Genomic DNA, 27,091 nt, shown 5'->3' on the forward strand with positions numbered 1-27,091 from the left:
TGAAACGTGTCCTTAAAATTCTTCCTTGTCCCCTGCCCACCAGTCACAATGACTCCATGGAGGCTCTTTGGTAAAGTGAAAGAGGCTATGAATAAAAAATTCTGTTTTAAATAATTGAAACAATCGGTGCAGAATATAGTACAATTTGATGTCTTCTGTGAAGGTTTTTGGGGATGGGGCTTTATATCCTATTATGTTGTGGGGTTTTTTGGGGCAGCTAATTAATTTATTTAAATGACACTTTACCTAAATTTTTAAAATTTACACTATATTTTATATTGCAAGAACTTCAAATACAGCTCTTTTAAATAAATCTACAATTATGTGGTCTTTACCCAAAGGGAGCTCTTATAAAAGCATATAAGGAAGTCCTTCCTTTCTACCAAATCACACCTAGTCATTCTCTGTCCCCTGTGTCAATCAAAGGTTCATTTCTTCTGCCTTTAGCTAAGAGAAGCTCACAAGAGGGTGAACTCATTTTTGTCTTAGAAAAAAAATCTGTATTTTAGATCCTGTAACACTTAAACAGGGTTAAAGATCTGCTTAAAGATATCATCGCTTTGTTTATAGTATTACAAATTTGGAATAGAAGTAAAGGATAAATTTTAAGCTGATGAGGGTATGTGTGTAGGGGAAAAAGGATCAAGTCCTGGCATATTAGTTTTCTTCTTTTTCCTCTCCCTTGAATAGCAAGAATATTGAGAATTCATGCAAAGTTCCAAACCAAGTTCCAATAGCAGCACTTAAATAATGTCTGTACACCATGTCCAGCTAGAACTAGTTTGTAATGCAACGCACTTTATGCCTTTATAATACGAGTTACTTCAGTGATTTTAATTTTTTGTGTCGATTATCGTCGCTATGGAAACAATCTCTTGCTAAGAAAGACTTCGTCTTCACACATTTAAGCAAAATCCAAAAGTGGATTTAAAGGTCCGAGACTGCTTGTCTTATTTATTTATTTGTATTTAATTATTCAAATTCAGGACGTTTCTTGAGTATATATAGACATTACTTTCGCAGTGAATTCCAGTTTCTTAACGCCTTCAAGTTATTTTTTAACATTTCTGCCTAAAAGAAATCCTGGTTAAAATATCCTTTCCAGTGTTGCTTTTTCCTTTGCGGGAGTGGGGGAGGGAGGACTGGTGGTGTTTGCTTTCTGTTAGAAAAGAGCCCCAGCGCTTTCCACCTTGACTCCGGGGCGCCAACTTCACCTTCAGGCAAACCAGGATTCTGGGATTAGCGCGCTCTGGCGCGGTGAGGCTTTTCGGTCCTCGCGGGCTGCCGTAGTCATGGAAAGCAATGATTGGCTGAGACAGAAAAGCGCCGCAGCCTCGGCGATTTCAGTTTCGGTTTCGCCTGGTTGGTCGGCGGAGGCCGGGCTTGTGGGGTGCCCGGAGTCGGGGTGCTGATCCCGGCCGTGAGGTGAGCCATGCGGCCGCGCGGGCAGTCCGAGGCCTCAGTGTTCCGTCGTCCCGGGCAGGGTTAGTGAGCAGCATCCCCGGGCCGGGCCTGCAGCCCCTGGAGGGCCCGGGAGCGAGCGCGGACTTCGGAGCCTGCGGGTGCCGGGTCCCCGCGCTCACGCTCGGTCCTCGGCGCCTGTCGTGCCCGGGAGATCTGGGACCGCCGGCGCCGGGCTTCCCGAGCTCGGTCCTGAGAACCCCACCCCGAGGGCAGCCTAGATCGCGCGGGGAGAAACGGCATTGGCCGGGCCCCACGAGGTGGTTTCCGAGACCGCTCATGGTGGTCGAAGTACGCAGGGAAGCACGACATGAGCCCGGGGATTCGGCGGGAAAGCGGACCCGAACACAGGGCCAGGCTTCGCCTGGGATTGCTTGGCCTCCGCTGCATCGGGGTGGCTGCGCCTGACTCCCAGGAATTAAGAGCTGGACTAGCCCACCTTCCCGAGTTGTCAGGTTGGGGATGCCCACAGTTGCATGGTTTTAAGTCCTGTCACCACGGCTTTTGTGAGCAGGCGTGTGCGCGCGCGGTCAGCCCGTATTTTCGTTTAAGGTGTCTAGAACTGGGATGATGCAGATAATCTTGAGAGTGATTTGGTGTGTCCTTTCCCTACCCCTTATTAATACAAGACGGTTATAGAAAAATTGAAAATACAGAAACGTTTAGTGAAGAAAATAACGTTTATGGCACCCTTCCGCCTACAGTCTGTTCTGGGCTGGTTTGTATTTGAGTTAAGGCTGTACCCATTTTATCACTTAACAGTATATTTAGTTTTTCACTTTCATTTAGAAATCATTCCTAAGTATAATTTCTAATTTTGTATTTTCTTTTGATCGGCTACCTAAATCATCATTGTGTAGGTCCTACCCATTATTTAACCATTTCCCGGCTGTGGGGCATTTAGGGTGTTTGTGAATTTTTGCTTCATTTTAGTATTCCAGGTAATACTTTGATAAACATTTTTTTTAAAAAGTATTTCAGATGATTAACTTGGACTGATTCTGAGGAGTGAAATTATTAGAATAGATGCTGTGATCTTGTGGGGTCTTTTTTAGGTCTTCCTACACATGGCCAGATTGTTAGCCAAAAAAGTTTTAGCAGTTTCCATCATTCACGTTTGTGCCTTTTTCACCAAAACTAATTCTTTTCTAGGATATCAACTGGCAAGGTTGAGCCTCTTTGGGTTTTTTTTTTTTTTTTAATGTAGTGTTACGTGGCAATTCCACTTGCTTGAATTTTGTGCAGGACTCTTCAGAGGATGTTATTGTGTGTGTGTATTTGTATTTTTGGAGTTACTGCATAGGCCCTGACTGAATGTTAGAGCAGGATGATCCCTTAAGCGATCGTCTGGCATAACTCCTTTATTTTGCAGATGAGGAACCTGGGGCCTGAGAGGTGAAATGATGAGTTATCCAAGGCACACTGCTAATTAAGTAGCAGAGCTGGGATTAGAACTCAGGGTTCCCGCATCCCAAGTGAGTACTCTTTATGCTGCAGCAGATGGTCTCTCACTGAACTGTGACGTTCTTAGTATTAGAATTTTAAAAGATGTTTACATCACTTGGATTATTCAACAGTTTATTTTTTTTATTGAAGTGTAGTTGACTTACAATATTGTGTTAGTTTCAGGTGTACAGCAAAAGTGATTCAGCTATGTATATATAATTTGTATCTATATATAATATATATATATTTTTTTCATATTCTACAGTTTCAGATTTGGGCCAGGTAACAGAGATTGTAATCATCTGAGTGATCTGTAGCACTGAAAAATGGGAAAAGTGACGTTTTCATGGTCAGGACTAGAAATTCATTATTTGGAATGGCAATCCCGTCAAGATTTTTTTTGACAGTTGTTTTCATATTCTTTATATGTTGGAATAAAATATCTAATAAGTTATGATTTATACTCTGTCATGTGGTTAGAACTTAGCTGTTGGTTCTCATTTGTTAACCCTTGAAGGTTTTTTAAAAACTTGTTGCCTTGAGATCAGAGAACAATGGTTTTAGGGCTTATAACAGAGTTTCCCAACCTCAGCTGACATCTGGGGGCAGATCGTCCTTTCTTGTGGAGGACCGCCGTCCTATGCTTTGTAGAGTGTTAAGCCGAATCCCTGGCCTCTACCTACTAGACATCAGTGGCACCGCGCTCCGCAGTCAAGAGACTCTAAAATGTCTTCAGACGTTTCTGAATGTCCCTGAGGGTGGGGTTTAAAAGCGCTGCTGGTGGAGAACCACTTGCTTATGGAAATTATTTGGGGAGCTTTATACAGCATAAATTACAGTGTTCCTTACCTAGAGAGTCTGACTGGGAGTTGGCTTCAGGAATCTGCAGTTAACAAGCCATCTGTGTTGATTTGGGTGCAGCTGTTTCTTGGACAACGCAGAAACGTTTCTGTTTTCTCCATCTTTCTTTAATTTGGTGGTCAGTAATAGAGATATGACTAGGTTAGAGCTGTTTACGTGCATGGATGATGCTGTACTCATCCCTGTGCCCATAGCTGGGAGAGGAGGGGAAGGGACAGGGCTTTTCCTTGGCACTGCCCTTAAGTGCTGCTTCCTCAGGCCTGGGCAGTGTGCTTAGGTACCAGGGTTACTAAATGAGGAACACATTTTCCTCGTCCCCGAGAAGCTTAGAACCCAGTGTGGGAGACTGGTCAGCAAACAGGAAAACTGCAAAACAGCCGCCCAGGGCAGTGACTGCGAGTGGAGAGAGGCGCTCTGGGTGCGCAGAGGGCCAGCTCAGCGTGCCCCCGGGCGAGAGGGGAGGAAGGTAGCCCCCTGTGGGTGGGGGGGAGGGATTGGTCTGCAGCCTTCGGAAGAGGGCAGCGTATCCGCTGTCTCGGAAGGGAGATATAGAGAGAGCTGTGTTTCTCCGTGTCTCATGCCCTCTCTGACAAATGATGTGTTAGTCTACAGCTGCGTTTACTTGGGTTGTAGTATTGGGTTTCATTGCAGTTTTTTTCCTTTTCAATTTTTTTCACCCTAAACTGTAAATACTTCAAGAGTAGGTGAAAGTTTACAGTGAACATTGCCAAGAAACAAGGATTTGCAAGTCTCCTTGTATATTTCTTTCTGTTTGACCATTTTTAAATATCGTCACAGGCTAATTTACAGGACTTTGTCACTTTCGGTGTTTTCCCCTCAGTACTGCTACTCTCCAGATAAGATCTCTCACTGTCTCTATGGCCATTCCCCTGGTTTGACACCTATTCAGAAGGGCAGCTGAACCTCTGAAAGGGCTTCGGCTTTGGGGTCAAGCCTTAGTTCTGCTCACCCCCTCACAGGGTTGCTATGTGAATTGCTGAGGAATCTAGTGTGGCCTGGCACATAGTGGATGAATAAAATGTTTCTTTTTTCCTCCCCATTCTTCTAATTAAAAAAATCTCTGCAAGGCAGTAGGCAGATGTTCTTGTACCAGACCTCTCAGTAGCTTCTGCTAGAAAATATACTGCTTTTGACTTAATAGCCATTTATGAAAATAGGTCATTTAAAACCCCGAGTAGGAGTCAGGGAAGGGAGAGGAGGCCTAGAGGGTGATTATGGCTTTAATTTTGAAGAGAAGTTTTATCAAGGTGACCCTGAAGCAAGAAAGCCTTTTTCCTCTTATATGTTTATGGTTCAAGAGGCTTTTTTCTTCCTTCAGAAACAGTCAGAACTGTTCCTTTTGCCTTATCCAATTTAAAAGATGAAAACTTAAACTTACGTGAGGCAAGTCATGGGAAAAATTGTGGTGTCGAGACCAATTGACTCATACAAAATGGATTTATGGACGAGTCATTAAGTAACAGGGAGTACCACGGAAGCCTAATGAAGACAAATGTAAAAGATACACTCTCCTAAAGTGATGGATAAAATGTGTTTGAAGCAACCATCCTCTTTACAAATAAAAACAAATTTTTTTTCAAGAGATTTAGCACAATGTCGATGTTCTAGAGAGTAAATGAGAAGCTTGGTACTAGTCTCTCCTTTCACGTGGCTTCCAGTCTTGTGAGGGAGCAAAGACTCCTATTTAAAAAAAGTAAAGCATATAAAAGAGTAAATAGTGACAGGTAACCATATGGGAAACTCTGACGCCAGAACTAAGTGAGAGGGCCTGTCTCCAATCATGCAAGTCTCTGCTTCAGACCTCCCCAGGGTCCCCATCACTGACACAAGTATTTCCCATGCTTGCCAGTTCATAGGCGTCTCCTGCGCTTTTGCAGACAGATTCTGGTTCCTGCCCCAGAACTACCGAATCAGGATCTCCAAGTGATGCAGATGATTCACTTTTGGGAAACTGGCCTAGAGGCTCAGGGCTGCGCTCTCTCAGTCTGACTTGCTCTGATCCCATGATGGTGGCCCTGCTCCCTTCTGCAGCTGCTGCTTGTCCTTCTTGCCAAGGTGGCATTTTCCCCTCAAACCCAAACACTGTCTAATACCTTTGCTAAGATTTCTCTCCTTTTAGGCTGGTGGACTCCTTTTCCTCCATATTCAGCTCAGGTTCACCTCCCGAAATCTTCCTTTGATCTCCAAGGCCTGGTGTAAGCCACTCTTCCGTATGTGCTGTTCTCTGCACCATTTTATGCAAATGCATACAGCTTTTTAAAAACTTTGCCATTTGTATGTTTCTGTCCCCTTTGGAGTATCAACTCTGAGGGCCCAAGGCCACATCTTATAGGTGCTACATCCCCAGCCTAAGTGCCTGACAGGTAGGTGCTGCATAAAAATTTGAAGCGTTGAATGCCTTCAGGAAGAGATTGATGTTAATTGGGGTAGAGATGAGACTTAATGGCAGAGGCATGATCTTTGATGAGTTTAGAACAAGAATATGTCCATGCTTTTTTAAAAGGTGAGGAAAGATAGTGTTAGCAACATTTTAAAAATAACTAATATCATCAGTTAAGCAACTATCAGTCTAGGTTTGTATTCTTTCATGTGTCTTTAACTTTTTTCTTTTTTCTAAACAATGGAAAATTTTATTTGAGGATCCTAACCCAGGAAGAGCATCTCAGAAACTTTCAGAACTGTTCTCTGTCATTAACTTTTTTTTTTAACATCTTTATTGCAGTATAATTGCTTTCAATAGTGTGTTAGTTTCTGCTTTATAACAGAGTGAAACAGCTATACATATACATATATCCTCATATCTCCTCCCTCTTGTGTCTCCCTCCCACCCTCCCTATCCCACCCCTCTAGGTGGTCACAAAGCACTGAGCTGATCTCCCTGTGCTATGCGGCTGCTTCCCAGTAGCTATCTGTTTTACATTTGGTAGTGTATATATGTCCATGCCACTCTCCCACTTCGTCCCAGCTTACCCTTCCCACTCCCTGTGTCCTCAAGTCCTTTCTCTACGTCTGCGTCTTTATTCTTGTTCTGCCCCTAGGTTCTTCAGAACCAATTTTTTTTTTTTTTTTAGATTCCATATATATGTGTTAGCATATGGTATTTGTTTTTCTCTTTCTGACTTACTTCACTCTGTATGACTGTCTCTGGATCCATCCACCTCACTACAAATAACAATTTCATTTCTTTTTATTGCTGAGTAATATTCCATTGTATATATATCCCACATCTTCTTTATCCATTCATCTGTTGATGGACACTTAGGTTGCTTCCATGTCCTTGCTGTTGTAAATAGAGCTGCAATAAACACTGTGGTACATGACTCTTTTTGAATTACGGTTTTCTCAGGGTATATGCCCAGTAGTGGCATTGCTGCATCATATGGTAGTTCTATTTTTAGTTTTTTAAGGACCCTCCATACTGTTCTCCATAGTGGCTGTATCAATTTACATTCCCACCAGCAGTGCAAAAGAGTTCCCTTTTCTCCACACCCTCTACAGCATTTATTCTTTGTAGATTTTTTGATGATGGCCATTCTGACCAGTGTGAGGTAATTCCTCATTGTAGTTTTGATTTGTATTTCTCTAGTGATTACTGATGTTGAGCATCCTTTCATGTGTTTGTTGGCAATCTGTATATCTTCTTTGGAGAAATGTCTGTTTAGGTCTTCTGCCCATTTTTGGATGGGTTGTTTGTTTTTTTGATATTGAAGTGCATGAGCCTCTTCTATATTTTGGAGATTAATCCTTTGTCAGTTGCTTCATTTGCAAATATTTTCTCCCATTCTGAGCATTGTCTTTTTGTCTTGTTTGTGGTTTCCTCTGCTGTGGAAAAGCTTTTAAGTTTCATTAGGTCCTATTTGTTTATTTTTGCTTTTATTTTCATTTCTCTAGGAGGTGGGTTAAAAGAATCTTGATGTGATTTATGTCATAGAGTGTTCTGCCTATGTTTTCTTCTAAGAGTTTTATAGTGTCTGGCCTTATTACATTTAGGTCTTTAATCCATTTTGAGTTTATTTTTGTGTATGGTGTTAGGGAGTGTTCTAATTTCATTCTTTTACATGTAGCTGTCCAGTTTTCCCAGCACCACTTATTGAAGAGGCTGTCTTTTCTCCATTGTATATTCTTGCCTCCTTTATCAAAAATAAGGTGACCATATATGCGTGGGTTTACCTCTGGGCTTTCTATCCTGTTCCATTAATCTATATTTCTGTTTTTGTGCCAGTACCATACTGTCTTGATTACTGCAGCTTTGTAGTATAGTCTGAAGTCAGGGAGCCTGATTCCACCAGCTCTGTTTTTCTTTCTTAAGATTGCTTTGGCTATTTGGGGTGTTTTGTGTTTCCATACAGAATGTGAAATTTTTTGTTCTAGTTCTGTGAAAAATGCCATTGGTAGGTTGATAGGTATTGCACTGAATCTGTAGATTGCTTTGGGTAGTATAGTCATTTTCACAATGTTGATTCTTCCAATCCAAGAACATGGTATATCTCTCCAACTGTTTAATTTCTTTCATCAGTGTTTTATAGTTTTCTGCATACAGGTCTTTTGTCTCCTTAGGTAGGTAAATTCCTAGGTATTTTATTCTTTTTGTTGCAGTGGTAAATGGGAGTGTTTCCTTAATTTCTCTTTCAGTTATTTCATCATTAGTGTATAGGAATGCAAGAGATTTCTGTGCATTGATTTTGTACCCTGCAACTTTACCAAATTCATTGATTAGCTCTAGTAGTTTTCTGGTAGAGTATTTAGGATTCTCTTTGTACAGTATCATGTCATCTGCAAACAGTGACAGCTTTACTACTTCTTTGCCGATTTGGATTCCTTTTATTTCTTTTTCTTCTCTGATTGCTGTGGCTAAAACTTCCAACACTATGTTGAATAATAGTGTTGAGAGTGGGCAACCTTGTCTTCTTCCTGATCTTAGTGGAAATGGTTTCAGTTTTTCATCATTGAGGACGATGTTGGCTGTGGGTTTGTCATATATGACCTTTATTATGTTGAGGTAAGTTCCCTCTCTACCTACTTTCTGGCTGGTTTTTATCATAAATGTGTTGAATTTTGTTGAAAGATTTTTCTGCATCTATTGAGATGATCATATGATTTTTCTCCTTCAGTTTGTTAATATGGTGTATCACATTGATCGATTTGCGTATATTGAAGAATCCTTGCATCCCTGGGATAAACCCCACTTGATCCTGGTGTATGATCTGTTTAATGTGCTGTTGGATTATGTTTGCTCGCATTTTGTTGAGAATATTTGCATCTATGTTCATCAGTGATATTGGCCAGTATTTTCTTTCTTTGTGATATCTTTGGTTTTGGTATCAGTGTGATGTTGGCCTCGTAGTATGAGTTTGGGAGTGTTCCTCCCTCTGCTATATTTTGGAAGAGTTTGAGAAGGTTAGGTGTTAGCTCTCTCTAAACGTTTGATAGAATTCGCCTGTGAAGCAATCTGGTCCTCGGCTTTTATTTGCTGGAAGATTTTTATTCACAGTCTCAATTTCAGTGCTTGTGAGTGGTCTGTTTATATTTTCTATATCTTCCTGGTTCATTCTTGGGAGGTTGTGCTTTTCTAAGAATTTGTCCATTTCTTCCAGGTTGTCCATTTTATTGGCATATAACTGCTTGTAGTAATCTCTCATGATCCTTTATATTTCTGCAGTGTCTGTTCTTACTTCTCCTTTTTCATTTCTGATTCTATTGATTTGAGTCTCTTCCCTTTTTTTCTTGATGAGTCTGGCTAATGGTTTATCAATTTTGTTTATCTTCTCAAACAACCAGCTTTTAGTTTTATAGATCTTTGCTCTTGTTTCCTTCATTTTTTTTCATTTATTTCTCATCTGATCTTTATGATTTCTTTCCTTCTGCTAATTTTGGGTTCTTTTTTTTATTCTTCTTTCTCTGATTGCTTTAGGTGTAAGGTTAGGTTGTTTATTTAAGATGTTTCCTGTTTCTTGAGATAGGATTGTATTGCTATAAACTTCCCTCTTAGAATTGCTTTTGCTGCATCCCATAGGTTTTGGGTCGTTGTGTTTTCATTGTCATTTGTTTCTGGGTATTTTTGATTTCCTCTTTGATTTCTTCAGTGATCTCTTGGTTATTTAGTAACGTACTGTTTAGCCTCCATCTGTTTGTATTTTTTATGGATATTTTCCTCTGATTGATACCTAGTCTCATAGTGTTGTGGTCAGAAAACATACTTGATACAATTTCAGTTTTCTTAAATTTACCAAGGCTTCATTTGTGACCCAAGATATGATCTATACTGGAGAATGTTCCATGAGCACTTGAGAAGAAAGTGTATTGTGTTGTTTTGGATGGAATGTCCTATAAATATCAATTAAGTCCATCATGTTTAATGTGTCATTTAAAGCTTGTGTATCCTTATTTATTTTCATTTTGGATGATCTGTCCGTTGGTGAAAGTGGGGTGTTAAAGTCCCCTACTATGCTTCTGTTCCTGTCGATTTCCCCTTTTATGGCTGTTAGCATTTGCCTTATGTATTGAGGTGCTCCTATGTTGGGTGCATAAAGATTTACAATTGTTATATCTTCTTCTTAGATTGATCCCTTGATCAGTATGTAGTGTTCTTCTTTGTCTGTTGTAGTAGAGTTTATTTTAAAGTTTATTTTGTCTGATCTGAGAATTGCTACTCCAGCTTGCTTTTGATTTCCATTTGCATGGAATATCTTTTTCCATCCTCTCATTTCAGTGCATATGGATCCCCAAGTCTGAAGTGGGTCTCTTGTAGACAGCATATATATAGGTCTTGTGTTTGTATCCATTCAGCCAGTCAGTGTCTTTTGGTTGGAGCATTTAAGCCATTTACATTTAAGGTAGTTATCAATATGTATATTCCTATTACCATTTTCTTAATTGTTTTGAGTTTGTTATTGTAGGTCTTTTCCTTCTCTTGTGTTTCCTGCCTAGAGAAGTTCCTTTAGAATTTGTTGTAAAGCTGGTTTCCTGGTGCTAAATTCTCTTAGCTTTTGCTTGTCTGTAAAGGTTTTAATTTCTCTGTCTAATCTGAGTGAAATCCTTGCTGGGTAGAGTAATCTTGTTTGTAGTTTTTTCCTTTCATCACTTTAAATATGTCCTGCCACTCCCTTCTGGCTTGCAGAGTTTCTGCTGAGAGATCAGCTGTTAACCTTATGGGAATTCCCTTGTATGTTATTTGTTGTTTTTCCCTTGCTGCTCTTAATATTTTTTCTTTGTATTGAATTTTTGATAGTTTGATTAATATGTTTCTTGTGTTTCTCCTTGGATTTATCCTGTATGGGACTCTCTGCACTCTCTGCACTTCCTGGACTTGATTATCTATTTCCTTTCCCATATTAAGGAAGTTTTCAACTATAATCTCTTCAAATATTTTCTCAGTCCATTTCTTTTTCTCTTCTTCAGGGAGCCCTATAATTCGAATGTTGGTGTGTTTAATGTTGTCCCAGAGGTCTCTGAGACTGTCCTCAATTCTTTTCATTCCTTTTTCTTTATTCTACTCTGCAGTAGTTTTTTCCACTATTTTATCTTCCAGGTCACTTATCCATTCTTCTGCCTCAGTTATTCTGCTATTGATTCCTTCTAGAGAATTTTTAATTTCATTTATTGTGTTGTTCATCATTGTTTGTTTGCTATTTAGTTCTTCCAGGTCCTTGTTAAACGTTTCTTGTATTTTCTCTATTCTATTTCCAAGATTTTGGATCATCTTTGCTATCATTACTCTGAATTCTATTTCAGGTAGACTGCCTGTTTCCTCTTCATTTGTTTGGTCTGCTGGGTTTTTACCTTGCTCTGTCATCTGCTGTCATTAACTTTTAACTTTGGACAAGGTAGTTAATAATAGATTTTCACATCAGAATGCATCTTAGTGGGTTTTTTAGCACAAAATAAACTAGTTTTTTCTCAAGTTTGTAGATGAAGAAGCTGGCACAATGGGACTTAGCATCTGATGGGAAATGAACCTAAGTCTCAGTGAATGAGTCTCTGTGGGGCCTTCAGCATGTCTGTAGACCTGTCCAACTACAGAACAATGCATGTTGAAGACAGAAATAAAGCACTTTGTAGATAAATGGGAAGACGTGTTTCCTTTTACTAATGTCATTAAAGGTATTGAGTCTGCTACAGTATTTACTCTGTAATTTTCTTCGTGAGCTCAACACACCATAAATAATGTTGTGTGGTCTGAGTCATGAATGAATAGTGATTGTCCTGAATAGTAGTCATAATTTCAGTTATCTGTTGAGACAGTGTAGCTAAACAAATAAACTGGCAATTCAGTGGAAAAATTAAAATTTGCCAAGCAGAATAATTATTTGATCACATTTAAAAAATCCTTCAAACCTTGAGGAGATGGAATGGATAGACCAAATGTCAGCCCCACATTCAAGAATAGTTTTTGAAATTTGTATTTTCTTTTGTTTAATTTGAGATATTGACTTTTCTTGTTTAAAGAAATTTTTTTTTTTTTTTGGTGGTACGCGGGCCTCTCCCTGCTGTGGCCTCTCCCATTGTGGAGCACTGGCTCCGGATGCGCAGGCTCAGCGGCCGTGGCTCACGGGCCCAGCTGCTCCACGGCATGTGGAATCTTTCCGGACCGGGGCACGAACCCGTTTCCCCTGCATCGGCAGGCGGACTCTCAACCACTGCGCCACCAGGGAAGCCCTAAAGAAAATTATTTTACTTAAATTACGATCATTTTTGTTTACTCATGCCCTTTAAACAAGAGTTTAAGTTCTTTTAGATTCTAAGTTCTTTAAGGTCAGAGCCTGTGTGTACATTTAAAAAATTTTCTTGCAGGGCGTGTCCATACACATAATTGTTAAATGAAAAGCCAATAATCTAGCGTTCTAGTTTATCCAAACTGCTGAGTCTGCATGGATTTACATTGAGAAAATCTCCAAACAATCATCTTAAACCTGAATTGAGATCATTGAGTGGATGGACTTGGAGTGAAATAACCAGTGCTATTTATGGAAGAATGTTTAGTGAAAGTTTTGATTGAAAACAAAACAAGAAAAACCTTGATTTTTTAAAAAAAATTAATTTATTTACTTTTGGCTGTGTTTGGTCTTTGTTGCTGCGTGCAGGCTTTTCCTAGTGGCGGCGAGCGGGGGCCACTCTTCACTGTGGTGCACAAGCTTCTCATTGCGGTGGCTTCTCTTGTTGCAGTGTGTGGGCTCTAGGTGTGTGGGCTTTAGTAGTTGTGGCACGCGGGCTCAGTAGTTGTGGTTCACAGGCTCTAGAGCGCAGGCTTAGTAGTTGTGGTGCACGGGCTTAGTTGTTCCGCGGCATGTGGGATCTTCCCAGACCAGGGCTCGAGCCCGTGTCCCCCGCATTGGCAGGCACATTCTCAACCACTGTGCCCCCAGGGAAACCCCACAACTTGAGTTCTTGAGGAGAGTCCTTCAAGTATTGTATTCATACTAATTTTTAAATGTGAATGTTTATATGGCTACTAAATAAAATTGATGCTGAATTTGACTGAAACAGAATAATTAATTTCCAAAGTTTTTATTTAAGTAACAGTTTCGTTTTGTTACATTTGTTTATCAAAATATTTTGAGATAGAGAACTTAAAAACAGGATGAGTTTTGAAAGGAGTGATGGGTAGCTATGTATGTCTGTGATTGATTTGGGTACGTAATGCTCTTTCTGTATTTTAGATTTCTATTATACTTGATTTTTAAGATTTTTTTCTTTGTTATAAGGAGTGTATATCTGCTATAATTATAATATACATAATATAATAAAAATATTTGGCTACATTAGCAGCTTTCAGGAGGCTGCATAAAGGTGTGATTAAGACATGGGCTGGCCATCTACTTACTGGCTATGTTACCTTGACCAGGATGTTTAGCCCTTTCTGTGTCTAGTCATCTGTAAAATGAGTGAGCGCTAAGTGGATTAATACATGTAAAGTGCTTACATAAGTGCCGGCCTGTAGTACACTCAAATATTGGCTCTCAGTTATGATTCTTATTCTTTCTGGAGATACTGTTTTGGCATATAGTATTTACAATCAGATGTTGTAAATACTATATAAACATTATGTAAACTGTGGCTTTAAAACATGCCTGAGGGCTTCCCTGGTAGTGCAGTGGTTGAGAGTCCGCCTACCGATGCAGGGGACACGGGTTTGTGCCCCGGTCCGGGAAGATCCCACGTGCCGCAGAGCTGCTAGGCCTTTGAGCCATGGCCACTGAGCCTGCGCGTCCGGAGCCTGTGTTCCGCAGTGGGAGAGGCCACAACAGTGAGAGGCCCGTGAACCCCCCCAAAAAAAAACAAACAAAAAAACATGCCTGATTAGAACTTGAATGTTGATCCCCTCACATTTGTGGGCACGTAATTTCATCCTTCTGGGCCTTTAATTTCATCAACAGCCTTTAATTTCATGGGGATATGAAGACCTTCTTCCCAGGGTTCTTGTAAAGATTAAATTTGACAGTATTTCTAGGGATCTTAGCAGAGCGCTCAGCATGAAGTGAATGTTGGGTAAGTGGTGGCGGTGGTCATGGTGGTCGTGGGTATGTTGACTGCGGACACAGTGGTGACAAGTGGTTAAGAACAGGGGCTCTGGAATCACAGGACTCTTCTGTGGTGAGGCTGTGTCTGAGGATTCTTGTGGGCCTAATGAGGTAACGTGTGTCAAACGCTTTGCTTAGTATCTGGCTCCAGGTAAGAACTGGAATCCCGTGCTCTGGGTGTGGTGGTGGAGCAGTGTTGGCTCTTTGCACGTGGTCCTTTGACACTTGATTTCCTATAAATACATTAAGGGCTTCCAGGCTTTTTTGTTGAATAATTAACTTTTGTCTTTACCTTTATTTCTCCCTTTCAGATTTCTGATCAGGATTGTTAAAATGAGTCTGCGGAAGCAAACACCCAGTGACTTCCTGAAGCAAATCATCGGACGACCAGTCGTGGTAAAATTAAATTCCGGAGTGGATTACCGAGGTAAGATTTCCATGCTTCATCCTTACTGGTGTTCACTATAAAGAAGTAAAGGTGACTTAACTGCTTTTTATTAACCTCTTTGAAGTACCCAGTAGACCAAAAAAGTGTTGGTTGTCAACAGTTTCTATACCCATTCCTTTTTTTTCTTTTTTTTTTTGTGATACGTGGGCCTCTCACTGCTGTGGCCTCTCCTGCTGTGGAGCACAGGCTCCGAACACGCAGGCTCAGCGGCCATGGCTCACAGGCCCAGCCGCTCCGCGGCATGTGGAATCTTCCCGGACCGGGGCACGAACCCGTGTCCCCTGCATCGGCAGGCGGACTCTCAACCACTGCGCCACCAGGGATGCCCCTATACCCATTTCTTTTTCTACCTCTGAGATGGTTCATTTTAGAGACAACTCTGACAGCAGAGCGTGTTCCTCTGACTTGCGTGATCTGGGGCTCCTGTCTCCTGTCTTTGCTTTGAGATTGGTGTGCCTGCATCCCCTGGTGACAGCCAGGCTTGAATAACCGGATACTAAAGAACTCCTTGGCCCAGCAGCATTTGTTTTTGTGGAAGCAGTCAAGATTGGCAAGCAACAGGAGGGACCTTCAAGACGGCAGAGGAGTAAGATGTGGAGATCACCTTCCTCCCCACAAATACATGAAGAATACATCTACATGTGGAACAACTGCTACAGAACACCTACTGAACGCTGGCAGAATACCTCAGACTTCCCAAAAGGCAAGAAACTCCCCACGTACCTGGCCGAGTGTCTGACAGGGTCTTGGTGCTCCGGCCAGGTGTCAGGCCTGAGCCTCTTAGGTGGGAGAGCCGAGTTCAGGACGTTGGACCACCAGAGACTTCCTGGTCCCACGTACTATCAAATAGCGAAAGCGCTCCCAGAGATCCCCATCTCAACGCTAAGACCCAGCTCCACTCAACGGCTAGCAAGCTACAGTGCTGGACACCCTATGACAAACAACTAGCAAGACAGGAACACAGCCCCACCCATTAGCAGAGAGGCTGCCTAAAATCATAATAAGTTCACAGACACCCCAAAGCACACCACCATATGCGGACCTGCCCACCAGAAAGAAAAGAACCACCCTCATCCACCAGGACACAGGCACAGGCGCCAGTCCCCTCCACCAAGAAGACTGTATAACCCACTGAACCAACCTTAGCCACTGGGGGTAGACACCAAAAACAATGGGAAATATGAACCTGCAGGCTGCAGTTAAGCAAAATGAGAAGACAGAGAAATACACAGCAGATGAAGGAGCAAAGTAAAAATCCACCAGACCTAACAAATGAAGAGGAAATAGGCAGTCTACCTGAAATAGAATTCAGAGTAATGACAGTAAAGATGATCCCAAGTCTTAGAAATAGAATGGAGAAAATACAAGAAACATTTACCAAGGACCTAGAAAAACTAAGGAGGAAAAAAACAGTGATGAACAACAAAGTAAGTGAAGTTAAAAATTCTCTAGAAGGAATCAATAGCAGAATAACTGAGGCAGAAGAACAGATAAGTGACCCGGAAGGTCCAATAGTGGAAATAACTACTGCAGAGTAGAATAAAGAAAAAAGAATGAAAAGAATTGAGGACAGTCTCAGAGACCTCTGGGACAACATTAAACACACCAACATTCGAATTATAGGGCTCCCTGAAGAAGAGAAAAAGAAATGGACTGAGAAAATATTTGAAGAGATTATAGTTGAAAACTTCCCTAATATGGGAAAGGAAATAGATAATCAAGTCCAGGAAGTGCAGAGAGTGCAGAGAGTCCCATACAGGATAAATCCAAGGAGAAACACAAGAAACATATTAATCAAACTATCAAAAATTCAATACAAAGAAAAAATATTAAGAGCAGCAAGGGAAAAACAACAAATAACATACAAGGGAATCCCCATAAGGTTAACAGCTGATCTCTCAGCAGAAACCCTGCAAGCCAGAAGGGAGTGGCAGGACATATTTAAAGTGATGAAAGGGAAAAAACTACAAACAAGATTACTCTACCCAGCAAGGATCTCATTCAGATTAGACAGAGAAATTAAAACCTTTACAGACAAGCAAAAGCTAAGAGAATTTAGCACCAGGAAACCAGCTTTACAACAAATTCTAAAGGAACTTCTCTAGGCAGGAAACACAAGAGAAGGAAAAGACCTACAATAACAAACCTAAAACAGTTAAGAAAATGGTAATAGGAACATACATATTGAAAACTACCTTAAATGTAAATGGCTTAAATGCTCTAACCAAAAGACACTGACTGGCTGAATGGATACAAAAACAAGACCCATATACAGTCTGTCTACAAGAGACCCACTTCAGACCTAGGGACATATACAGACTGAAAGTGAGAGGATGGAAAAAGATATTCCATGCAAATGGAAATCAAAAGCAAGCTGGAGTAGCAATTCTCAGATGAGACAAAATAGACTTTAAAATAAAGACTATTACAAGCAACAAGGACACTACATAATGATCAAGGGATCAATTGAAAAAGAAGATATAACAATTGTAAATCTTTATGCACCCAACATAGGAGCACCTCAATATATAAGACAAATGCTAACAGCCATAAAAGGGGAAATCGACAGGAACACAATCATAGTAAGGGATGTTAACACCCCACTTTCACTAATGGACAGATCATCCAAAATGAAAATAAATAAGGAAACACAAGCTTTAAATGACACATTAAACAAGGTGGACTTAATTGATATTTTTAGGACATTCCATCCAAAATCAACAGAGTACATTTTCTTCTCAAGTGCTCATGGAATGTTCTCCAGGATAGATATATCTTGGGTCACAAATGAAGCCTTGGTAAATTTAAGAAAACTGAAATTGTATCAAGTATCTTTTCCGACCACAACACTATGAGACTAGATATCAGTTACAGGAAAAGAATCTGTAAAATATACAAACAGTTGGAGGCTAAACAGTACACTCTTAAATACCCAAGAGATCACTGGAGAAATCAAAGAGGGAATCAGCAAATACCTAGAAACAAATGACAGTGAAAACACAAGGACCCAAAACCTATGGGAAGCAGCAAAGGCAGTTCTAAGAGGGAAGTTTATAGCAATACAATCCTACATCAAGAAACAGAAAAAATCTCAAATAAACAACCTAACCTTACACCTAAAGCAATTAGAGAAAGAAGAACAAAAAAACCCCCAAAATTAGCAGAAGGAAAGAAATCATAAAGATCAGATGAGAAATAAATGAAAAAAAATGAAACAAGAGCAAGGATCTATAAAACTAAAAGCTGGTTGTTTGAGAAGATAAACAATATTGATAAACCATTAGCCAGACTCATCAAGAAAAAAAGGGAGAAGACTCGAATCAATAGAATTAGAAATGAAAAAGGAGGAATAAGAACAGACACTGCAGAAATATAAAGGATCATGAGAGATTACTACAAGCAGTTATATGCCAATAAAATGGACAACCTGGAAGAAATGGACAAATTCTTAGAAAAGCACAACCTTCCAAGACTGAACCAGGAAGATATAGAAAATATAAACAGACCAATCACAAGCACTGAAATTGAGACTGTGAATAAAAATCTGCCAACAAACAAAAGCCGAAGACCAGATGGCTTCACAGGTAAATTCTATCAAACGTTTAGAGAGAGCTAACACCTATCCTTCTCAAACTCTTCCAAAATATAGCAGAGGGAGGAACACTCCCAAACTCATTCTACGAGGGCAACATCACCCTGATACCAAAACCAAAGATGTCACAAAGAAAGAAAATACTGGCCAATATCACTGATGAACATAGATGCAAAAATCCTCAACAAATGCGAGCAAGCAGAATCCAACAGCACATTAAAAGGATCAAACACCAGGATCAAGTGGGGTTTATCCCAGGGATGCAAGAATTCTTCAATATACGCAAATCAATCAATGTGATAACACCATATTAACAAACTGAAGGAGAAAAATCATATGATCATCTCAATAGATGCAGAAAAATCTTTCAACAAAATTCAACACATTTATGATAAAAACCCGCCAGAAAGTAGGTATAGAGGGAACTTACCTCAACATAATAAAGGTCATATATGATAAACCCACAGCCAACATCATTCTCAATAGTGAAAAACTGAAACCATTTCCACTAAGATCAGGAAGAAGACAAGGTTGCCCACTCTCACCACTATTATTCAACATAGTGTTGGAAGTTTTAGCCACAGCAATCAAAGAAGAAAAAGAAATAAAAGGAATCCAAATCGGCAAAGAAGAAGTAAAGCTGTCACTGTTTGCAGATGACATGATACTGTACATAGAGAATACTAAAGACTCTACCAGAAAACTACTAGAGCTAATCAGTGAATTTGGTAAAGTTGCAGGGTACAAAATTAATGCACAGAAATGTCTTGCATTCCTATACACAAATAATGAAAAATCTGAAAGAGAAATTAAGGAAACACTCCCATTTACCATTGCAACAGAAAGAATAAAATACCTAGGAATTTACCTATCTAGGGAGACAAAAGACCTGTATGCAGAAAACTATAAGACACTGATGAGAGAAATTAAACAGTTGGAGAGATATACCACATTCTTGGATTGGAAGAAATAACATTCTGAAAATGACTATACTACCCAAAGCAATCTCCAGATTCAGTGCAATCCCTATCAACCTACCAGTGGCATTTTTTGCAGAACTAGAGCAAAAAATTTCACAATTTGTATGGAAACACAAAATACCCCGAATAGCCTAAGCAGTCTTGAGAAAGATAAATGGAGCTGGTGGAATCAGGCTCCCTGACTTCAGATTATACTACAAAGCTACAGTAATGAAGACAGTATGGTACTGGCACAAAAACAGAAATATAGATCAGTGGAACGGGATAGAAAGCCCAGAGGTAAACCTATGCACATATGGTTACCTTATTTTTGATAAAGGAGGCAAGAATATTGAATGGAGAAAAGACAGCCTCTTCAATAAGTGGTGCTGGGAAAACTGGACAACTACATATAAAAGAATGAAATTAGAACACTCCCTAACACCATACACAAAAATAAACTCAAAATGGATTAAAGGCCTAAATGTAAGGCTAGACACTATTAAACTCTTAGAGGAAAACATAGAACACTCTGTGACATAAATCACAGCAAGATCCCTTTTGACCCACCTCCTAGAGAAATCAAAATAAAAACAAAAATAACGAAAGGGGACCTAATGAAACTTAAAAGCTTTTGCACAGCAAAGGAAGCCAGAAACAAGACAAAAAGACAACCCTCAGAATGGGAGAAAATATTTGCAAATGAAGCAACTGACAAAGAATTAATCTCCAAAATATAGAATAAGCTCATGCAGCTCAATACCAAAAAAACAAACAACCCAATCCAAAAATGGGCAGAAGACCTAAATAGACATTTCTCCAAAGAAGATATACAGATTACCAATAAACACATGAAAGGATGCTCAACGTCAGTAATCACTAGAGAAATGCAAATCAGAACTACAATGAGGAATTACCTCACACTGGTCAGAATGGCCATCATCAAAAAATCTACAGAGAATAAATGCTGTAGAGGGTGTGGAGAAAAGGGAACCCTCTTGCACTGCTGGTGGGAATGTAAATTGATACAGCCTCTATGGAGAACTGTATGGAGGTTCCTTAAAAAACTAAAAATAGAACCACCTTTCAACCCAGCAATGCCACTACTGGGCATATACCCTGAGAAAACCATAATTCAAAAAGAGTCATGTACCACAGTGTTCATTGCAGCTCTTTTTACAATAGCCAGGACGTGGAAGCAATCTATGTGTCCATCAACAGATGAATGGATAAAGAAGATGTGGGATATATATTACAATGGAATATTGCTTAGCAATAAAAAGAGATGAAATTGAGTTATTTGTAGTGAGGCGGATGGACCTAGAGACTGTCATACAGAGTGAAGTAAGTCAGAAAGAGAAAAACAAATACCGTATGCTAACACATACATATGGAATCTAAAAAAAAAAAAAAAAATGGTTCTGAAGAACCTAGGGGTAAGACAAGAATAAAGGCGCAGATGTAGAGAATGGACTTGAGGCCACGGGGAGGGGGAAGGGTAAGCTGGGACGAAGTGAGAGAGTGGCATGGACATATATACACTACCAAATGTAAAATAGATAGCTAGCGGGAAGCATAGGGAGATCAGCTGGGTGCTTTGTGACCACCTAGTGGGGTGGGAGGGAGACCCAAGTGTGAGGAGAAATGGGGATATATGCATATGTATAGCTGATTTACTTTGTTATACAGCAGAAACTAACGCACCATTGTAAAGCAGTTATACTGTAATAAAAGTGTTAAAAAATAGATTGGCAAGCAACTATTTAGACAGTATCATTTTTCAGCGTAAACTTCTCACTCATATAATATGTGGGGTATCCAAAGACACCTTTCTGGTCTTGTAGAAAATGAAATGCTCTTTTTAAGAGGCTTGACACTACTGAAACTAACTTTGTGTAAGGAATGGTATCCAATTCCATTTTTTTGAAGTAACTAAATTCCTAATTTTCCAAAATTAAGATATGTTAAATTACTGGGAATATTTCACAGGTATGGATAACTAATTGATTAGCAAAGTTTTAAAGCCTTTTTTGGCCTCTTTCCTGAATAATTCTTGGTCTCTTTCCTGAGTAATGATCGAAATCTCTTGAGATTTTTCCACTTTCCACATGCGCAAACTTAATTTTATTGAGAGCTTACTGTGGGTCCCGTGTGCATGAATCACTTTAATTTTCATTTTCTCTTCACATAAATCCTTTGAGATCTCTGTTGATTATCTCCACCTAGTAAGGGAGGAGCTAGCACTCAAACTCAAGCTTGCTTCAAAAGCCTTCCTAAAAAATACTCTGCTTTTTATGTACTGCTTTAGTTTCTTGACATTAATAATGTAGCTCCAGTTTAATTTGACTTTTACAGTGGAATCAATGGATTTATACTGAATACTGCGATATTATAACATCTCTGTGTGCCGCTTCTCACCCCTGGGCTTTTGATGGGCCCAGAGGAGGTAATAGATTCGTAGAGAATATCCAGCAGCTGATTAGGGTGGCGACATGTGTTCAGTATCTTCTCAGTACCTCCTTCATTGAGGAGATCCACCAGCCTACTCTTTAGGGGAACATTTTCTATTTTCAAAGGAAATATATACACATATATATATATATATTTAAGAAATTTCAAAGCAAATAATGGAGAAAAGTATATAGAAGAAAGGTAAATCTTCCCCAAATTCTACCATCCAGAGATAATCACCCTTACCCATTTAGATCTGTCTCTATATAAGCATAATTTTACATAAGTGGGATCAATTAATTGTACATGCATTCTGATTTTTTTTTAACATTAAATGCATTCAATTTTCTGACAACATGGAGTGTTTAATGGCTACATAGGAATACCATGAGTGGATGGACCACAGTTTTGTTTTTGTTTGTAACCAGTGTCCTATTAATGGACATTTAGATGTTTACCAATCTTTTTTCTAATGTAAATGACTGCTCCTTTAACATGTATCTCAAGCCCTTGTCCAAGTGTCTCTTTATAATAAATTCCCTGGGGTACGGTTTCAGAGTCAAAGAGGGTGTAGATGACCCTCCATCAGGGCAGGTGGCTCATTCATCTCTACGTTCTCATCAACCCTTGTGTTAGCCTTTAATGTCAACTTTTCCATTCTAATTGGCAACAAGTAATATCTCATTTAATTTATATTTCCTTGTTTACTAGTAAGTTTCAACAACCTTTCACATGGGTAGTAGTAACCCTAATTTTTCTCCGTTTATGATTGTCTGGCCATGGCTTCTATACTATTAAAGCAAAACGTTGTACACTATTGAGAGCATACTATAAAGAATGTGATTAAATAAAAACAAACAAGGAAACAGCCCAGTTCTCTGTAGCAATTTCCCTTCAAGTCTGAAGAAACTTGTTTTCTGTTATTCATTGTAATTTAATCCCTTAGAGAAGGGAGGGGGTTATAATCCCAACCTCCAAGAACCTTTTTTGTTAAAAAACCTTTGCTATGAGAATATTTTTATTAGAAGGGAACATTTCATTTTTAAATGCGTTTAATTAATTTTCAAACATTTGCATATCATGTCTCAGAAGTTTCTTGCTCATTTATGATTGTGGTTTAGATATAAAGTAATACAGCCGGAGTGAAACTAAAGTTGTAGCTTCAGCTTTCTTTTGATAGGAAATATTTATTATTATTCACAATGCATTCTGATGCTTCGAAAGTTTGCAGCTTCTAGCAGAATTTTGTTAGCTTACTGTCTTGAGCTCTCATTACACACACACAAAATTTTGAAAAGAAACTTTTGTTGAGAGGATAATGGGGGCAGAGGCAGGGAGTGAGAAGCATATTAATGAAGTTGAGACTACATGGGGCTATCGACTTGGTTAATTGAATCACATTTGTAGTATTTGTTTTTACTTAAGTTGTCTATCTAGAAAATACCACTTGAAGTTAGAGGCTCAGAGTTAATGGTTTACATATCTTCGTCTTTTTTAAAAAAGGATCATCAGGTCCAATTTTGCAGAATTGATACCATCTTAACACAATTAAAAAGGTTCACTTGAACAGTTTCCTCGAAAGCTGCCTGGAACGTTTACTGTTTTTCTTATTAGTGTGGTTCTGCAAATATTCTAACTGGAACAGCGCAGAGAGGCATGTGCTATAAAGCAATATGGTGCCCGTGTTCTCAAGCTCTTCCTCACTGGGAGTCACAGCTTTAAGATGTTCTTTCAGGAGCACCTGCTGTCTCCTCTTTTCCATTATTCTGACAGATTGTGGAGCCTTCCTCTTAACCTTGGAATACATTCATCCGCTGCAGGAGATATTGTGAAAGAACGAGATCAATCTGCCAGACCCGTATTTCACTTAGTGCCCGAAGTCAGAAATGCCACTGGGCATGAGGAGTCATGGCTAGGGATCATTTGTTCCTGCATAATTGCCCACTCCTGTCTTTAGCGCTCAAAGAATGGTGTCGTACTTGGAATATTCTTACCGTGTTACTTTTGTGAAGGCTTTAAAAGTTGCCATTGTTGCCACACATGCAATGAGGGAGGCGGCAGCCCATTGTTTTCCCTGCCAGCAGTGGGTGCATGACGGCCCTCGTGCTGTACGCGTCTTAGCCTTTCATTCAGACGGGCAGAGAGCAAAGACTTTTGTGCTTTGCTCTATTGAATTTCATTTACGGTGTGAGTTTTTATATTAAGCATGTAAGAGCTAATGAGTAAAGAGATTGTCAGCTCTAAGGTATACCCTGTAATTTTCAACTCTTTGCTTTGTATGTCTTCTCTTTGTCTGAATCCATCTCCAGGGGTCCTGGCTTGCCTGGATGGCTATATGAATATAGCCTTGGAGCAGACAGAGGAGTATGTAAATGGACAGCTGAAGAATAAGTACGGGGATGCATTTATCCGAGGAAACAATGGTAACAGCCCTTCACTCTACAGTTATATCGCATCCAAAACAGGATCACCAGCATGTTTTCTAGATGACTTAAAAGTTCAGTTTTAGTTTTGCTTTGTTTTTAAATTCTTATTACATCTCAGATCTTCGGTGTGGCTAGGTCTTTTTTGGATGCTTCATGGCATTTTGGAACTAGAAATTCACTTCTTCCCTCCCTTTGCTGATGGTGAATTGAGGGGCCTTGTTACACTGACCCAGAGCTCTGTTCTCGAATACAGTGTGTTATATTCCCCCAACACGGCCTCTCACACTGGCGGTTGGTGCTCTGAGAATGGCCACTATTTCCCTGCTACCTTTGGTTTGGCAGTTAGCTTGTCTTGTTTCTCTATTAAGCATTCAGATGCTTTTTTTCTGTGGGAGATTTGTATCCTTTAGTTTGGCAGAAATGACAAAAGAGGAAATATGGTTCTGAAGTTACCCAGCTTTTTTAACAACTTATTATTGATATGATTATTATGGTTACTTTCAAGTACCTGGTTTAAAAACACATTATCAGTAAAGTCATATTTGAATTTTGGGGTGGGGGCGGGGAAGACATCAAAACTGGGGGAATTATCCCTTGATTCATCCCCACTTTTTGGTCCCATCCCCCAAATGGAGCTCTGTGACTCTTGATTCGGGGTTTTTTATTGATGTGTATTCTTTAGTTCGGATAACTTCTTCAGCCCCCATAACCCTTGGATCTCTTTGCTGTGAACTAAACATCCTGACTTTCATTGTAGTTATTCTACCTCCTGTCCTTACAATACCATATTGCTGCTTCACATTGTATCTTCATTTTATTTTATTTAAAATTTTTTTATTAAAGTATAGTTGAGTTACAGTGTTGTATTAGTTTGCGGTGTGCAGCAAAGTGATTCAGTCATATATGTGTGCATATATAACTGACTATATATATTCTTTTCAGATTCTTTTCCATTATAGTTTATTGTAAGATACTGAATACAGTTCCCTGTACTATATAGTAGGACCTTGTTGTTTATCTATTTTATATATAGTAGTTTATATCTGCTAATCCCAAACTCCTAATTTATTCCTCCCCCCACTTCCTCTTTGGTAACCATAAGTTGGTTTTCTTTGTCTGTGAGTTTATTTCTGCTTTGTAAATACGTTCATTTGTATCATTTTTTTAGATTCCACCTATAAGCGATATCATATGATATTAGTCTTTGTCTGACTTATTTCACTTAGTAGGATAATCTCTAGGTCCATCTGTGTTGCTGCAAATGGCATTATTTTATTCTTTTTTATGGCTGAGTAATATTCCATTGTATATATGTACCACATCTTTATCCATTCCTCTGTCAGTGGACACCAAGGTTGCTTCTATGTCTTGACTATTGTAAATAGTGCTGCTGTGAACATTGGGGTCACATCATATCTTTATATATATACCTTTTTAGTCCTTCCAATGTGTAGAATTTCTTTTCCTATTTTTAATATTGTTCTTGTTTGACTCTCTCCATTTACTAAGAAATGTTAATGATCTTTCCCCATCTCAGTACAGCTGAAAACAGCAGTCAGCTAGCTGCAGGTTCTGTGAGAGGTGATAGGATGCATCCTGTCATGTACAGACTACATCTTGGACTTGGCCAGTTTCCTAGGGATGTTTTTACTGTCATTCTGATGCTTTCCTTTATATAACTTTTTCTATGGGGTAATCGGCTCCATAATTCACATCCTAGGCTCTTAAAGAGGATCCTGGCTTATTTAATTAATCTGTGCTATGTCCTTTGATCAGGATGTCTCTTAATGTTCACTTTGCACAAACCTGTCAGAGTGTGAGTAGGTGTGGGTAGTAGGAGGGGAGGTACACCTCTGGGGAAAGCTTGGTCTCTAGTGACCAAGACATTAGATGTGGTCTGATTCTCATGTACTACATGTTCAGTATACCCTGAAGAGTTCATGTGGGTGGTCACGAGAGGACTAGCTGAGCAAAACTTCGGATAAACCAAAGGCTGATACGTTACAGGGAATTCAGAATAAGACAAAATAACAAACTCCTCAGCTCTTGTTTATCCTGATGCAATTAAAAAAGTAAACAGGAAGTTTAGTGATTATATCGAGGAGATGGATGAAAATATTTATTTTTTATTTATTCTTTATTTTGAATCTGAAGTCTGGCCTGGTAGATTTACTAATTTGCTTTAACCACCAATCATAATTGTTATACCGAGAATTATAAAACATTCGAAGATTCCAGAGACTTTCACATACATTTTATTTTATCCCCTTGGTTGCGATTTGCAAATCCAGTCAGATGTATAGCTAAGATCAGAACACAGTCCTCTAAGACATCAAACCCAGGTCTAGAGTCATAAAATTAGTCTTATAATAGTTCTAGAATTTATTGTGTGGTTTGAAAATTCCTTTGAAATATGCAGAGGTGTCAGACTAAAATCTGCTTGCTTTTAAAACTTGCTATTATGATACTTAGAAAAGTTTTTTTCAATTTGTTCATTTTCTCTTTTCAGTGTTGTACATAAGTACACAGAAGAGGAGGATGTGAAGACACCTAGAGTGCCATACTTTTCACACTCGGATATGTTTTTTATTAAGTTTTTTGGTTCTTCTGTCATATAATTTGTCCTATTTTGTCATAGTTGGTGATTTTTCACTGACACGTGAGTGAGATAAATGTATAAAATTGTGGATTTAATTGTAAAGAGTTCTTTCATATTTAAGTTGCAGTCATTTTCTTTTACCTCTATGTCAGTGAGCAGAAAGCAAAAAGAATTTTCAAAAAAGAGAAAGTCTTTTTCTCCCTACATGATTTGTAACTGAAGTCTCAAACAACACCATTTGATTTGCCTGCTTTGCTTGTGGGACTGACTGAAATGATGGACGTGAGGACAATTAAAACATTTGTAGAGA

At 39.3% G+C, this 27,091-nt stretch overlaps 1 protein-coding gene across 2 annotated transcripts; it reads left to right on the top strand.

Annotated features, from left to right (window-relative positions):
* Window positions 1–1,306: 1,306 nt before the first annotated feature.
* LSM6 (LSM6 homolog, U6 small nuclear RNA and mRNA degradation associated) lies at window positions 1,307–27,091 on the top strand. Of its 2 annotated transcripts, XM_082653592.1 has the most exons (5): window positions 1,346–1,425; window positions 2,834–2,936; window positions 14,618–14,733; window positions 24,066–24,179; window positions 26,692–27,091. In XM_082653592.1, the coding sequence occupies exons 3-5, from the start codon at window positions 14,640–14,642 to the stop codon at window positions 26,724–26,726; spliced, it is 243 nt and encodes an 80-aa protein (XP_082509718.1). In that variant the 5' UTR covers window positions 1,346–1,425; window positions 2,834–2,936; window positions 14,618–14,639; the 3' UTR covers window positions 26,727–27,091. The 2 variants fall into 2 exon arrangements, with proteins under 2 accessions (XP_082509717.1, XP_082509718.1); XM_082653591.1 differs by lacking the exon at window positions 2,834–2,936 and having other exon boundaries at window positions 1,307–1,425.

Source organism: Grampus griseus, assembly GCF_964374135.1.
Source record: "Grampus griseus genome assembly, chromosome: 4".
Lineage (NCBI taxonomy): Eukaryota > Metazoa > Chordata > Mammalia > Artiodactyla > Delphinidae > Grampus > Grampus griseus.